At 39.2% G+C, this 15,459-nt stretch overlaps 1 protein-coding gene across 2 annotated transcripts in view; it reads left to right on the top strand.

Annotated features, from left to right (window-relative positions):
- Reln (reelin) overlaps positions 1-15,459 on the top strand; it is a 459,087-nt gene that overhangs the window by 188,997 nt on the left and 254,631 nt on the right. For both annotated transcript variants that reach the window (XM_036180358.1, XM_036180357.1), the window contains exon 4: positions 11,111-11,181. In XM_036180358.1, coding sequence (XP_036036251.1) covers positions 11,111-11,181 — 71 coding nt within the window. The remainder of the gene's footprint in view (positions 1-11,110; positions 11,182-15,459) is intronic.

The following is a 15,459-nucleotide window of genomic DNA, read 5'->3' as shown; positions in this document are numbered from 1 at the left end:
CATGTAGGTGAGAACATTTCCAAAATGTTTAACCAAGGAAGGAAAACCCATATCCTATGATAGGCTTTCTGTCCAATAATTCAGTGTTATGATTTGACCAGCAAAGCTAGAAATTAGAACTTCCCTTGGCTTTGGCTTTGCCATAAAGCATTTAACAGTCTTGCCTTTTCACTCTTTCAATATCCAAAATAGGTTTGCTATTTTAGTGTGTGTATGTTTTTTAATTCTCTTGCAACTTAGTATCAGTATTTTCTGAAATAACCAGTTAGAATATCATTACCATAATTCCTTATATTTTGATTGAAATTTTCATAGTATTGATCCACACTGAAGAATAAGAAGTATGTACTTTTCAATCCTGTATCACAAAGCAAACATTTGGGTAAGGTCAATATAACCTTTGACCCATGGTGCAAATCCCTATCCTCCCATTACACATCTGCTGTTTAAACTTTAGAAACTCTCCAGCTTAAGCTGGAGGTGCAGCTCAAGTATGGTGTGTGCTTGCCTATTACTAGCATAGCTCTGAGTTCCATCCAGCCCTGCATGGAGCTGAGCATGGCAGCAATGCCTGTTATCCTAGCAGTTTCCAGGTACAGACAGGAGGACCAGAAGTTAAAAGGCCATCCTCAGCTATGTAGTCCAGGCTGTAATACACAAGATCCTGTCAGTTTATTTTGTAGATTAAGGAAAGGAGACTCAACCAGGCAATGGTGGTGCACACCTTTAGTCCCAGCACTGGGGAGGCAGAAGGAGGCAGATCTCTGTGAGTTCGAGGCCAGCCTGATCTATAGAGCAAGTTCTAGGATAGCAGGGCTACACAGAGAAACCCTTTCTCTAAAAACAAACAAGCAAACAAACAAAAAACAAAAAAAGAAAAAGAGATACACAGAAGCTAAATGACAGGGTCTGGATGGTGCCAATAATGAAGAGGAGACCTAATATAAAAGCCCTGCTTCCTGTGTGAAGCTGGAACTCTTTCTCTTATAATACTTGGAGGTGAGAGCTCAATACTTTGCATGGCCATTTCAATACAAAATTATCTTTTGTTTCATGTACTTAAATTATTACTAATTTAATTATTAAAATATCTATATTTAGTATTTACTTAAATTGTTGCATAAATTATTTGTTCTTTATCTTGCTAAAAAATTATACCTTACTTGAAAATAAAACACATGGTGATCTCTAAGGGCAGGCAGACACTGTAATTACTGAATAATAGTGGGAATCCCTGCAGGTGTCACACAGGGAAGTGAGCCCTGAGAAGAGATGAGAATGAAAATCCAGTGCAGATGGACTTTGTCAACCTGGATCAGACTTCAGGGAGTCTAATGTCAGGGAGTTCATTGTCAGCATCTTTAAACCAGAGTACAATTTGGAAAAATGTTTCCAGGCAACAAGCAGTCTAATTCCAGGTGCACAATAATGTTTAAGGTGTGACTATATAGAAACTCTTGTAGAAAGTACGTGTGACCATGAGGGTGGGATCTATAGCTAAAAGGCCTAGAACCTAGTGTGGTCTCTGACTGATAGCATAGAGGTCAGCAGGCCATAAAGTACGTGTGCCATCTCCACTAAGAATGGGTAATGGTCTAGGGGTGGAAGAGTCTGGGATAATCATTCTGGGGAATGTGGATGAGGTCTGCCTCCACAGATAGCAAAAGGATCACCAGGTCATTAACAAAATCCACTCTCAGCTTTCTGGATGGAATTCGAGTATTTGATTTTTATCTCTTCACTTGAGGAGATACTCCTGTGTGATTAACATTCCTGGTTCTCTTAGTACATCTCTGTGAGTACAAGGACCTCTGTGTCCCCAACAGATAATCACCATCATACTGAAATCTCTTGATTTCTAGGGCAAAAGCATTTAACTGTTTGATGGAAGGTAACAATGCTATGGTTATCAACAAAAGAACAATGGAAATTTGAAAAGAAAAGTATTATGAAACAAACACAATGTACATCTATAATCCCAGCACTGAAGAGACTGTAGGAGAAGGCTCTTGAGTTTGAGTCTAGCCTGGGCTATGTAGCAAGACAGTGATTTTAAAAGAACTAGATGCTGGGCAGTGGTTGTGCACACTTTGGGGAGGCAGAGGTAGGTGGAGTTCTATGAGTTAGAGGCCAGCTACAGAGCAAGTTCCATGACAGCCAGGGCAACACAGAGAAACTCTGTCTTGAAAAACCAAAGAAAAAGAAGGAGGTAGAAAAGCAACTCAATGGTTAAGGGTGCTTACAGTTCCTGCAGAGGACTGGAATCCTCTGCAGGAGTTTCCTCATGCCCACATCAGATGGCTTACAATGTGTAACTCCAGTTCCAGGAGATGTGACACCTCTGGCCTGTGCGGATACCTGCACCTTTGTGGTGCATATGAACACATACAGGCACACATATATACACACTAATAAAAATGTATCAGTCCTTTGAAGAAGCGGCATAAATCAGCACCCTCAAACTAGAAAGCACTGTCATTTGAAGATGACATGGACACAATTTTTTTTTCAGTTTGCTTTCTTTGAGATATTTTATCAAACACAGATGACCCCCATTCTAGATGTACTTTCTGAACTGTGTATTGGCAATAGTTTAACATTCTGATATTATAAGAGGGTAACTTTATATAGCTGATTAGTGACTATCCTTTCCAGCTGTGAAGTAATACATCACTGTAGCACCCCATGGGTGCAACAGCAGAGAAGGAAGAAGCAGCCACCATTGTCCTCAGGAGTAAGATGGAGCAGCTGCTACTGTCCTTCACGTTTATGTGAGCAAGTTGGATTATTCCATATAAACAGTCATATAAATATGATTTATTTCATAAATAAAGAATAATCAAATTAACCCTCTTTTGCATCTATTCTTTCATAATTATTGGATGGTAATAATGCATATAGAGAGCAAATTTTGAGGTGAAAAATATAGTTTTAACTTCCTTCTATGTTCAAGTCTTGTGACTGGCTTCTCTTTGAGGGTATTTTTAAATTAGTGGTCCCCCTCCTCCAGAAGCTTGAACTCTTTTGAGAGACTTAAGTATCTAAAGAGTGAATAGTAATATCTTTAAGTGACAGTAGTTACTTCAAGTTATCTCTTCACACATGGAGTGTGAAAGCCAGAATGCTGAAAGCAGTGGTCCAGCGTCTGGTAGCACATACCTGGCAGTGTGTGGTGTCTCAAACTGGCCTTCTCAGGGCAGCCAGAGCCTCAGCACTGCACAGCAAGTACGCTCATCTAGTTTTCACATGTCCTGGTCAACAGCTACTCCAGGAGTTCAGTTAAGATGATATTGTCTCACATCACTGCACAGGCTATTTTTAAAAACTGAATGTGGTGATTTTAATGAACTTCATTTGGGGGATCTGTAGATTTTGTCAGATGATAAAATTGAACAGCCAAACATGATTTCAAAGTTACTGATTTAATAGGTACTCTTGTTGACAGGCTTGCTTTAGAGAACTATATGTCTTCTGAGAATGTAAGTACTCATTAAAGACATTTTGAGAAAATTGGTCTACTCCGGAACACTGAACAATAAGGATATTTTCTGATCTCATCTGAAAAAATTACTGTTAATTATAGAAAATTAAGTGCAAATAGTACCAACATAGTTATTAGCACCACAGATTTGATGAGTTTTTCTCCAAAAGGAACTATAAATTATATAACATAACAATTATGATAGTGAATAAGACTTGTCACTGTATTCCGTGGGTATCTACTCTTAAAAATATGGGTTATATATTCCTAAAAACAAATTGTGGGTAAAAATTTGAGATCTGCCTTTCAGAGTCTTTTAATTTTTTTAACATTTCTTGAATGTGTGTGTGTGTGCACATCCATATTATAATACATACATTTCCATGGATTATTTAAAATCAGATTATCATGAATAATTGTGTAGATCTAAATATGTTCTGTGTAGGCCTGACATCACCAGCGTTGGTGGCCTGTGGAGGACAGAGCAGTCATCTACTGGGATGAAACAATGAGGCTTGAGTGCTCACCACCTGGGTCTCTGCTTACTGCAGACCTTAAAAGTCCTCCCATAGGGTGGAACTGTAGTTAGAGTTTTCCTGCCTGGCCCACATTCAGGACAAATCTCTCTCACCCGCCAGGCCCATAGGCACTCAGACCCAACCAAGTAAACACACAGAAACTTCTATTGCTTACAAACTGTAAGGCCATGGCAGGCTTCTTGCTATCTAGTTCTTATATGTTAAATTAACCAATTTCTGTTAGTATATAAGTTGCCACGTGGCTCGTGGCTTACCAGTACCTTACATCTTTCTTGTCATGGCGGCGGCTGGCATAGTCTCCCTCCCCAGCCTTCCACTTCTCAGAATTCTCCTCTTCCTTGTCCCGCCTACCCTATCCTTCCTGCCTGGCTACTGGTCAATTAGCACTTTATTTATTTTAACCAATCAGAGTAACACATTTGACATACAGAACATCCCATAGCACTTCCCCTTTTCTTTTTTTCAAAAAGCAAGTTTTTAACTTTTATATAATAAAATTTTAGATAACAAAACAATTATCAATCAAGAACTACAGTTACAATATTAAAAAAAGATATCCTATCTATCTTATATTTGTGAGTCTAAGGTTTTATATCTAACTTATCTTTTATCATAATTGAGGAAATTATAACTATCTAGTCTTCAACCACATCAAAGACCCCAGAAGGATAGAATATTACCTGAGAACCGGAAGAAGGATGCAAGCAACTTTTGGGAGTCTTGTAGGGTAGACAGAGACAGCTGGCAGCCTGGACAGTCACCTAATGTTCCTTTGTAAAGTTGGGGCATTTGTCTTTAGCCCACAGGGCTAGGGTCTCTTGGTCACTTTTTTCAGTGTCCTGTAGAATGTCTGGCAGTTTCTTCTGCGAAGCAGGAACCTGAAGGACCATTTTGTCAAGCAAAGTTTAGTGGTCACCTTTCTATGGGTCCTGCATGTCCAGTTGATCAAGCAGTCCAGGCAAGAACAGTTTCTTGCCCAAATGGCTATTTTTTGCCAAGGTGAAGATAAACTCCATATGAAGTGTGTTCAATGCCCATCCTCCTCTCTGAAGTAAATCAGTGTTGCCAGGAGCAGACATGTCTCACTGTCCAGAAAGTCTAAATTTTAAAAGTATTTTAAATGCCATATTCTATAGACCTTTGAATTGTTTGAAGATTATCTGTCTATCTGAAATATATCTATGTATACCTAGAAGACTTAACTAACATGGCTAGGAGTATGATTATCATAGATGACTAATTATTAATCTATTTTTAATTATTCATTACAATTTTAAATGAGCTATATAAACATAATACCTTAAGAGTAGAAATATACATAATATAACAAAATTAACTTTAAGTTTGTATCAATAAACTAAAATCTATACCAATGTAAAACACTTTAAACAAGTTGTTGCTCTTTAAAAGTAAGTTTATTAATCTCCCCTTTAATCTGTATCATATCCCCTTTTCTTCTTTAGAACGAGATTGCATTTATAATCAACCCGATTTAAATAAAAATATTGGTTTTTCTCTGTCCCACACCAGAGGGCTCTTCTGATTTGGGACACAAGAATCTCCTAACCTTTTCTTTTATCAGTATGTCTGGGTTTAGAGAAAGAGTGAGCCAATTCCATCTTTAAAGCCAGCTTGATAATTTTGGAAATTTGGACATAGTTTGTCTTACTACTTCCTGCTGGAGGGGGGCGCTGAATCTTATGGGTACATAAAGAAAATTTTAGGATGATGGAATAGTCCATGAGGGTAAACCTCTGAGCCAGTTGCCTTGAAACCATTCTGGATGTTAGATCATCTGGGCCATGGTGTCATCGGAGACCTTTCAGGGGGTCTTGGCTGGTCAAACCTGATGTATCTTAATCTGGAACAAATCCACAGCCTCTGGCTTTCTGTGGAAACAAAAGCAGAGACTCTTTTTCAAAGCAACATATCCTTATATCCAAATTTTGAAGTCAAGGTACCTTTAAAATTTACATATTTGTTTAACTCAACAGCTTTTACGATCAAATCTTTTTCTGCAGTTAAAACTCCCAGAGACAACGCAAACCAGATTCTCTGTGTAATACCCATCTTTGTAAGACTGAAACGCCACTGTGGCTGCTGGCTCTGCCCACCTCAGCTTTCCAACATGGCGGTGGTACAGTTTACCGCCAGCTCGGGTCTGGAGCCATGTGTACCAGCAACTATCAGAAGCAGTTCCATCAAAGCAGCGCATAGCCCAGAAACCTTTTTTTTTTTTTTTTTTCTTTTTTTTAACTAGCAAAGGCTAAATCCACCACGCAGCAGAGTGAAGTGCCGCTTATAGACTCCTCATTCCCGCCACACTGCAGGTCAGACGCACACGCCAGGAACCCGCCATAGTAGCTCAAACAGGCAGGCTGCCACTAACTTGAGAGAGACAACTAGGAAGCTGTTTTTAGTTCCGTTTTAGAATCTTTTTTCTCAGGTTTTAGGTGGAAACTCTTGCCAACACAATAAGGCCACTCCATGTAATTAAAAGGGAGGTTTATTTTGTGGGATAGCTTACAAATGAAGGGTTAGGTTGCAGGGTCTGGGAAAGGTATGGCGCAGTCCAGCGGTGTTCTCTGGAGAATTCTGCTTGGTCTACCTCCAGCGTCCAGGGTCCTGGAACCAAAAGAAGCCTCTCCTCTCGATCCTGGGTCTTCAGCGTCCTCTCTCAGCCCTGCCTGGTAGGCATGACCATTACTAAAGCCTCAGTGGGTGTTGGAACTTCCAGGCCAATGCTGGAATGGCTACCCACTACATGGGACATATCTATGTGACAGTCATCTGAGTGTCCTAAAGGTTTATAAAAGGAATGGCACCCATGATTATCATGTGTCTGCCTGCATGTGTGCTGTGGCTGAGAATAGAGAATAGGCAGGTGTTAATGTTAGTGTTGATTTGTTTATTGTTTTATGGGCATGATCTCACTATGTAGCCCAGGTTAGCCTCCATCTCACTGTGGAACTCAAGATTGCCTGATTTTGTGGCATTCATATGCTTTGGCTTTCTGAGTGCTAGGATTACTGGTATACGATGCCACACCGGAACAGGTATTTTAAAAAACAAATTTCCTATAGTTGCTGGTTTTGTGGCCAAGATTCTAACTAGAACCAGAAAATAAGGTGGTTTATCCATAAGATTAAATTAAAGGTCCTAAAGGATTGAAGTAGAGCCCAAGTCAGACCAGATATGACTTCAAAGGGCAGACCCTGAAAGTAGGCACCCTCTCAGCAAGGGACGGAAAGCTGCCACTGGTCATTTGATTTGGGTTAGTAAAAATGTAATATGGTGCTTAGAGCGTTCACCACTGGAGTTCTGACATCATCTCCAGTTTTGTGACATTTGTAATCCTGCACTAGTTCCATGTCTCAGGAAAATGAGAAGAATTTTCCAATCTTCACAGAGTTATTATCAGGGTTGAGCTGATTTAGGTAGAGCCCAGAACAGTGCTTAGCAGGTGGTAAATTTTAATTCTTAATGGATGTTATAATAATAACCATGGTATATACAGCTACACTGTTATTGCTATAGCTTTTGCTTTTCCTAAAGAACTTGGCATAATTCCCTGGAGCACATGGCATGCAGAGCTCCTCAAGGCAGCATTCCCTCAGACAGCAGTAACTCATGAGAGCCCACTCAGTCCAGGTACTCTAGTTGCACGATCAGTGCCCAGAGCACTTCCTGGTGCCTCTCCCTCCTGTGGCTCCCAGGGAGACTCCTGCAGGAACCACAGACCTGAAGTCAGGTCCCATCTGCCTTGAACAGGCTGTGTGGCCTGCAGAAAGTCTTCAGGTTCCTTATTTCTGTGCTGCTGAGAGCTGGAACAGCCCAGTGGCTTTCCGAAGGCCTCAGGAAGATGTAGGGAATGGCTTATACAGAGCGTGTGGAAGAGGGGCTAATTCTTCAAAAGCAGGTTTCCTTCTTAGAATTCCATATGCATTTGGTGAATGAGAACCACTGCTAAGTAAGCTTTGGCTTCTTTGGAGTAAATACCCAGGAGAGGTACAGCTGGGTCATGTTAGGTCTGCTTTTAGTTTTGTGAGGAATATCTGTGGTGACTGCCACAGAAACTGGACTGGTTAACATTCCCACAAGTAGTATGCATACCACAGTGTCTACAACCTCACCAGCATTTACTATCCTGGATGGGTAAGATGAAATCACAACGTAGTTTTCACTTGCATTTCTCTGGCCAGTGGTACTGAGTGGATTTCATATTTCGTAACTATTAGTATTTGTAAGAATTGTCCATCCATTTCATTAGCCCATTTGTTATCTGGGTTATTTAATTTTTCAGGTGGTGGGGGGTTATGTTCTTTATCACAGAGCTCCTTACACATCAATGTTTTATTCATGAGGCATTATTCACAGCAGCTAAGCTATGAAACCAACCTAAGTATTCATCAACAGAAAAATGGCTAAGGAAAATACTATTTATAAACACAATGGAATTCTCCCACACATAGAAAGAGTAAAGTTACAACATTTGCAGGAAAACAGATATGATAGAAGATATTCACACTAAATGAATTAAGTCAGTCTCAGAAAATGACAAATAGTTCATCTTTTAATTTTGGGTCCTAGACTATGGGAAAATCAAACCATGTATGTATAGGATACATGAAAACAGAAGCAAAACTACCCTTGAAACTAAGGAGGTCAGTGGGGGTTGGGGTGAGAAAGAGGGGGCAGACGGGCCTGGGGATAATAGACCTAAAGTATATTTTTGTATGGAAATTGCCTTGGTAACCAATTTTGTTTTGTTTTGTTTTGTTTTTTACACCCCAGTTGCAGTTTAATGAGCTTTTAAAATACAAATTATGGGTTTAAAAAAAAAAAAAACTTTTAAAAAAATAGAAGTTTTGCTTAGATGAACTCAAAGGTTCCCTTAGCTGCAGCTCCTCTATATGTGCTAAAATGTTGGTTTCACTGGACCAAAGATGCCAAAAGATGCCAAAGTAAGCCTATGGATAACGGCATTGAGTCCCAGATCCGAGGATGCTGTGTAGCTGGAGGAGTGGGTGGAGTAACAAGGCTCTGTGCTCTCTCACCTGAAACAGAGGGAAGGACCACTTCTGCTGCGGGCACCTCACCTCAGCCCTCTGACAGGGCCCATTTGTGGAGAGTCATGCTGACTCATTCAGTGACAAGCAGCACAATTATAGTAGGAACATCACCTGCTGACAAAACAGTTCTCTTAAGCACTATATGCTGTAGCACTTCTCTTGCTGGTTAGTGATTTCTGAAAATATCCTTTTCAAATTAAATGTTTACAAGTATGATGCAGTGTTACTGTTAGAAGTAGATGGGAAATTGATCTCAGAAGCACTTGGTTCAGTCGATATGGAGAATGGGTGAGGTAAAAACTCACCACTTTTTCTCTGGACAGAAAACCTGTACTGATTAATGACTCTGTAGGATATGTTTATAACTGGGAATAGCCAAATGTTTAGGACTCATTTCAATGTTCTGAAAGTAAAGAAAACATGTATGTTTATGAATACATACACACAGAAAAATGGCATCTCCTTATATATCATTCTGATAATGATTAGTATACAATAAGAACTTGACGCCTTTCGTAAGTTTCACATTTGCTATTAGTTGAAGACTACCCACGAGTTTTCTCACGATTTCTGTCTCCTCTCTACACTCAAGGCTGCCTCTGTGGTGCCATTGTGTGTATGTGTGTTAACTAAGGTATACTTCTCATAGTTAGTTGCACTGCTATAGTATGTTAGTGTGGAGCCTTATCACCTATCAACACTTCAGCATGGACTGTTCCATCATTATTTTCAGATAGTTGAAACCTGATTAGTGACATCAGGGCACAGGAACAATTCCATGAAGAACAGAAATCAAAAGGCCCACAGCATGAAATGAAAAGTTCATCCACAAGGAGCCAAAGTGGTGAATGTCAGGAGCCCGGAGGTCCTATTGAATCCAACGTAGATTGAGATATTGACCAAAGGGTATCCTAAGGAGGAGTTTGCACTCTCAGGAGTTACCCAGTGTGTTGTCTGTAATCCATCTCCAGCAGATGTCGGCAGAATCAAATTATTTTTGTCCTAGGGTGATTTGGATGATAGTAAAGATTTAATGTTAATATGTTTTTAGATAGATAGTAAATGTATTTTGTATGGCTTATTTTCTAAAATCAAGTTTCTCAAGGAAATATGATTTTCCGTTCTAATTTTATTTAAATAATATATTTCACTTCAAAATAATTCTTTTGAAGGGAAAACAGTTCACATATAGAGAACAAGTAATTCTGCCTTTAATAAGGCATTTCCAATTATAGCCATGGAATAACAAATCTGCCATGAGGATGCTGTTTTTTTTTTTTTTTCCCAGTGTTCCATATGCATAGCTCTGATTAGGAGGGGAGATGCACATCTCCTGCAAATGTGAATTACACCCAGTGGGTGGGGGAGAAAGGTGTATTTTATCCTGACAAATTTTTATTATTATTATAAAAAGCTCTGAATAGCCATCATTTTTGGAAAACATTCTTTTAAAAATAACTTTTTGCCTTAATTCTCTATGCTATGGTGACCATCATTTCAAAAATCTAAAAGTACTTTCAGAGAATCTACCAGTTTGCATCAATGTCTAGAGAACTTACTAAGTGTCCTTCCTTTACTTCCATCCTGCTTTGCTCACACCTGCTGTTTCCAAAATAAGCCTGCAGATGTTAGTGTCTTCACAAAGTAAGACCTGCAGATGTTACAGTGTCTTCACAAAGTAAGACCTAAGGATGTTACAGTGTCTTCACAAAGTAAGACCTAAGGATGTTACAGTGTCTTCACAAAGTAAGACCTAAGGATGTTACAGTGTCTTCACAAAGTAAGACCTGCAGATGTTACAGTGTCTTCACAAAGTAAGACCTGAGGATGTTACAGTGTCTTCATAAAATAAGACCTGCTGATAACAGTTGGCCCTGGAGACTAGATTTAAGCCTTCATTCTGTTGTTTACTTACACTATTAGTTTAAAAATTGTATCTTAAGATTTCAACTTATTTTTAAGAATACTTTAATATCACATATAGTATTAAAAATAACCTCTTCCTACTCAATTTCCAGGGCTACTGCGACACACAGGGGCCAGGTGATTTTCAAAGATGCGTTAGCCCAGCAGCTGTGTGAGCAAGGAGGTAAGAGCATGTCTGCCTTGTTTATGTTAGTTGTGTCTAAATTATGCATGGCAGATCCTATGTCTTGTACAATGAGCTGCCATTTCATTAATGTTACTTTATCATGATGTTTTAAAATAGAATTATTGACCACTTCATATCCCTGCTAATTGTTTATTCATTAGTTATTAATAAAGATTGACTTCTGAACATATTTACTGTCAGCAAACAAACCAAAAGAAAATGTATCCTATTTTCATAATATTTCCTCCTGAGTCACTTTTAGTTGTTCTAGAAGTGACAAATTTTAATAGTAATTATAAAATTGTAAAATCCATCCCCTTTAATTTGCCAGTTAAGTTTCTAGTCATATGTGTTTCTTATTACTTTACACTATTATATCTATGTGGTAACATCATGAGTTGCACATATGTTTATGTATTTAGATAGACATAATCAGTATGATTTTACCTTAAGTAATGTGATATTTGATAAGTTGTTACTATCAAACTTCTATTTGCTTATAAAATTCTTCACTCAGACAATGCCCCTCTATAATTTCAAAAACCTATTGTCAGTATTGTTTGGTTAACTTGACTATTCTTTAACTTTCAAGAATGCAGACATTAAAAATACGCCTTAATAGGCAAACTCAGTAATTCTATCATAATATAAATATTTTTCCACATTGTAAAAATATTGAGAATACCATAAGGCAGGGAACATCAACATCATGAAAAATATGAATTTGTCAAAAAAGGTAAATCCAATTCACATTTACCGGCCCCTAAAAATTAAATTCTCTTAAGCTGCACAACTTTAAGTCTGTTATTTTATCTTTTGGGTTGGACTATTTAAAATAAAATTAAAAGCTTAGAAAATTAATGGGAAAAATTCTCAGTGAATGAGAGCAAAACCCATCTTATATCATAGTATTGCACATGCACACAATTTACATCTGGTCGATACGGTGTTGTTAAAAACAGAGTCCAGGACCCGAAGGATAGCACTGAGCTCTTCAGTGGCACATAATCCACAGAAATCGCATTGGTGCAACCAAGATAAGGCAGGAAGCCTAAGGAGAATGATGGCTTCCTGCTGTCAGGGAAATAGCTGCTGCTGTAAACCATATATTTATGTTGGTTCTTTCTACTTTTAATTAAAACATTATTTCCTCAAATAAAAAAACATAATTTTACAGGTAAGGACTTTTTATGAATTACACAAAGAATGCCTAATATATTTATGAAAGGAAAAAAATAGCCTTCTCTATATACCACAATACACAGCCTTTCGTCTATAATATATTTATTTTAGTTTGTTGGTCCTAATTAAATTAAGCAATTCAAAAAAAGCAATTTTGTTTTGTAGAGCATGGGACCTGGAACATTTTAAGATCATAATGTGAGCGAAAAATATTAAGAAAGTAGAAGTATCTGAGAACAGGATGCCAGCAAGTCAGCAGCCTTGGTCCCTTTCCTTGGGAGACTTCTGCAAATGCAGTCCCAGGAGCACCAGAAGACTCCTAGACTCACACCCCACCTCACTTATCTTCCTCTTAGTCCTACCTTAAAATCACCTGAGTGAGCCTCATCCCCACAAGCCCAGTGCTATGTGCACCCCAAAACTACCTCTTTTGCCTTGCCTGGATTAACCTTTTATGTCTTTTGTTCTGGCTAACTGGAGCTTTCAGATATGCTCCACGAGACAACACCAAGGCCCTGCTGCAAGGGCTAGACCAGCTGCTAGACGCTAGTGCTGTTCTCTCTCAAGGCTGAGGAGAGAAAGCTTCTGAGCAGTCATTTACTTTTAGGTTTCAGGCTTTACAAGTCCTTTGCCATCAGGGAAGTGTGGTTGGAACTGTGCCACTATGCTGGTAGATGTGACCTTCGCTTTTAGAGGAGGCTCAGCAGTTCCATGGGAAGGCTCTTACCGGAGCAGAGGCTCAAGCAAGGCCAGCCCACAAGATGACATGCACGAGCTATTCTGTAGTTAGAGTTTTTTTGTCTGGCCCATAGTTAGGACAAATCTCTCTTACCCGCCAGTCCCACAGTTGCTCAGACCCAACCAAGAAAGCATACAGAAACTTATATTGTTTAGAAACTGTATGGCCGTGGCAGGCTGTTTGTTATTTATCTTTTTTAAGTACTGTGGATATCGCTCTGTGTAAATAAAGTTCTGATTGGCCAGTGGCCAGACAGAAAGTATAGGCGGGACAAGAGAAAAGAGAATTCTGAAAAGTAAAAGGCTGGTGAGACACCGCCAGCCGCCGCCATGAGAAACAACATGTAAAGACACCGGTAAGCCACAAGCCATGTGACAAAGTATAAACTAACAAAAATGGTTTAATTTAAGATAAAAAACGTAGATAACAAGAAGCCTGCCACAGCCATACAGTTTCTAAACAATGTAAGTTTCTGTGTGCTTTCTTGGTTGGGTCTGAGCGACTGTGAGATTAACAGGTAAAAGAGATTTGTCCTGACGGGGCTTGACAGAAAAACTCTAACTACACTATTCCATAAGGGATAATGTGATAATTCTTTCTTCTTAAGCTTACCTGTGTTTTATAAAATTTTACAATGAAATTATATTATTTGAGTTATAAGAAAATAACAGAAATTCTCCCTACCCCAAATTACAAATGTGAGGTTTACCTTTTGAAGAGGGAGGGGCACTTCTGCTGAGCAGGTGGACTGAATTATTTTTCAGGAACTGGAGAGAAATACAGAGTACATGTGTCGCTCCTGTACAATGACTGCCCTGACTCTCCATGTGTCCTAATTACCTTCTGGGTGTTCATTTCCCCCACCTGGAAGCCTTTGGAAAGAGGAACCATGCCTTGATTTCTTTTTCTTTAACACACAATATGCTTGTCTTAAGGCATACACTTAATAAATGGTGAAGAATCAACATAAGGTTTTCCTATTGGAAACCCACTGCTTCTCCTGAGAAGCCCTTCCCATAGAGCACTGTGGGGCAGGCTGGCTATCACAAAACAGTATTCCTTATCCTGTTTCAAATGTAAGTTCTGTCTATTAAAAGTCTATAAGTTAGGACTGGGGAGATGGCTCAGTCAGTCATGTGCCTGCCATGTAAGCATGAGGACCTAAGTTCAGATCCCAATGCTCACATGATAACCCAGGTACAACATGCATCTGCAACTCCAGCCCTGGGGTGGTGGAGAACCAGCCAACCTAACTGAATCAGCTTCAAGTTCAGAGAGAGATCCTGCCTCAAAACTAAGGTGGAGAATGATCGAAAAAGACACCTGCCACTGGCTCCTGGCCACTATACCCATGTATATACATGTGCATGCATACCCACATGCATGTGTACACACTCACATGAACATAAACATATACATACATGTAACATAGTCATCATACACACAAATAAATCTAAAATTGTTCACAGATTTTCATTTCATCTCCAATGAATTGCCTTAGATCACACCTTAGTATCTTTATATCATCGTCTGTTCTGAGGTTCTAGAAGTAACAGTAAACACTCTGCAGATGGGTTCTTCTGACAATGATGGTCCAGACGACAGGCTAGAGTATCCTCATCTTTACCCTGGAGATGCCGCTGTGCTGCTTTTGCTGTTTGGGGTGTGTGTGCATGTGTATTAGGGTGTATACTCACCCATGTCCATTCACTGTCAATAAAGAACAGAAATAGCTAACAGTCTTCTAGGATTATTGAATGTCTCCTGTGGGTGTCAAGGAACAGAGCATAGCTGGGTGAGAGGCAAGTGAAAAGGTGACTACAGTTTTACACAGGGTGGCCCCAGATCAGGTAGGTCTCATGAGAAGGTAATACTGGAGCAAAAAATTAGCATGTGCCTTTCCAAGTGCCCAAAATGTCTCTAAGGTTTTAAATACAAAAATAGTGGTGAAGTAATGTTTGGGGTACTCAAAGTAAAGAAGAAAATTCAAAATGGGCTAAAAACTTGGAAGGAAGTAGAAGAGACCAGTCCACCACAAGAATCATTATTGGACAATCGAGAAAGATAGAATCATAAAATTCATACTTGCTCCATAGCCTAGGTGTCCCTAAGCTTGCCTGATCATCCTGCATTCACCATCCAAATTTGTGATTGCAGGCTTATGCCACCACATCCAGTTCCAAGAAAATTTTTTATTTTAAAAATTAAAATTTGAAAATTCACATGAATTACATGCACCTCAATAAAAAACAATCACCATTGCCAATATCCTCTGAAAACTCAAGGAAAAAATCTTATTCTTTAGAGGCTTATAAATCAAGTGTTCAGTGTGAAGCTGATGTGAGTAGGTCAGC

Source organism: Onychomys torridus, chromosome 3, assembly GCF_903995425.1.
Source record: "Onychomys torridus chromosome 3, mOncTor1.1, whole genome shotgun sequence".
Lineage (NCBI taxonomy): Eukaryota > Metazoa > Chordata > Mammalia > Rodentia > Cricetidae > Onychomys > Onychomys torridus.
The sequence above is the reverse complement of the archived record's forward strand: the minus strand, read 5'-3'. Positions and strand labels throughout refer to the sequence as shown.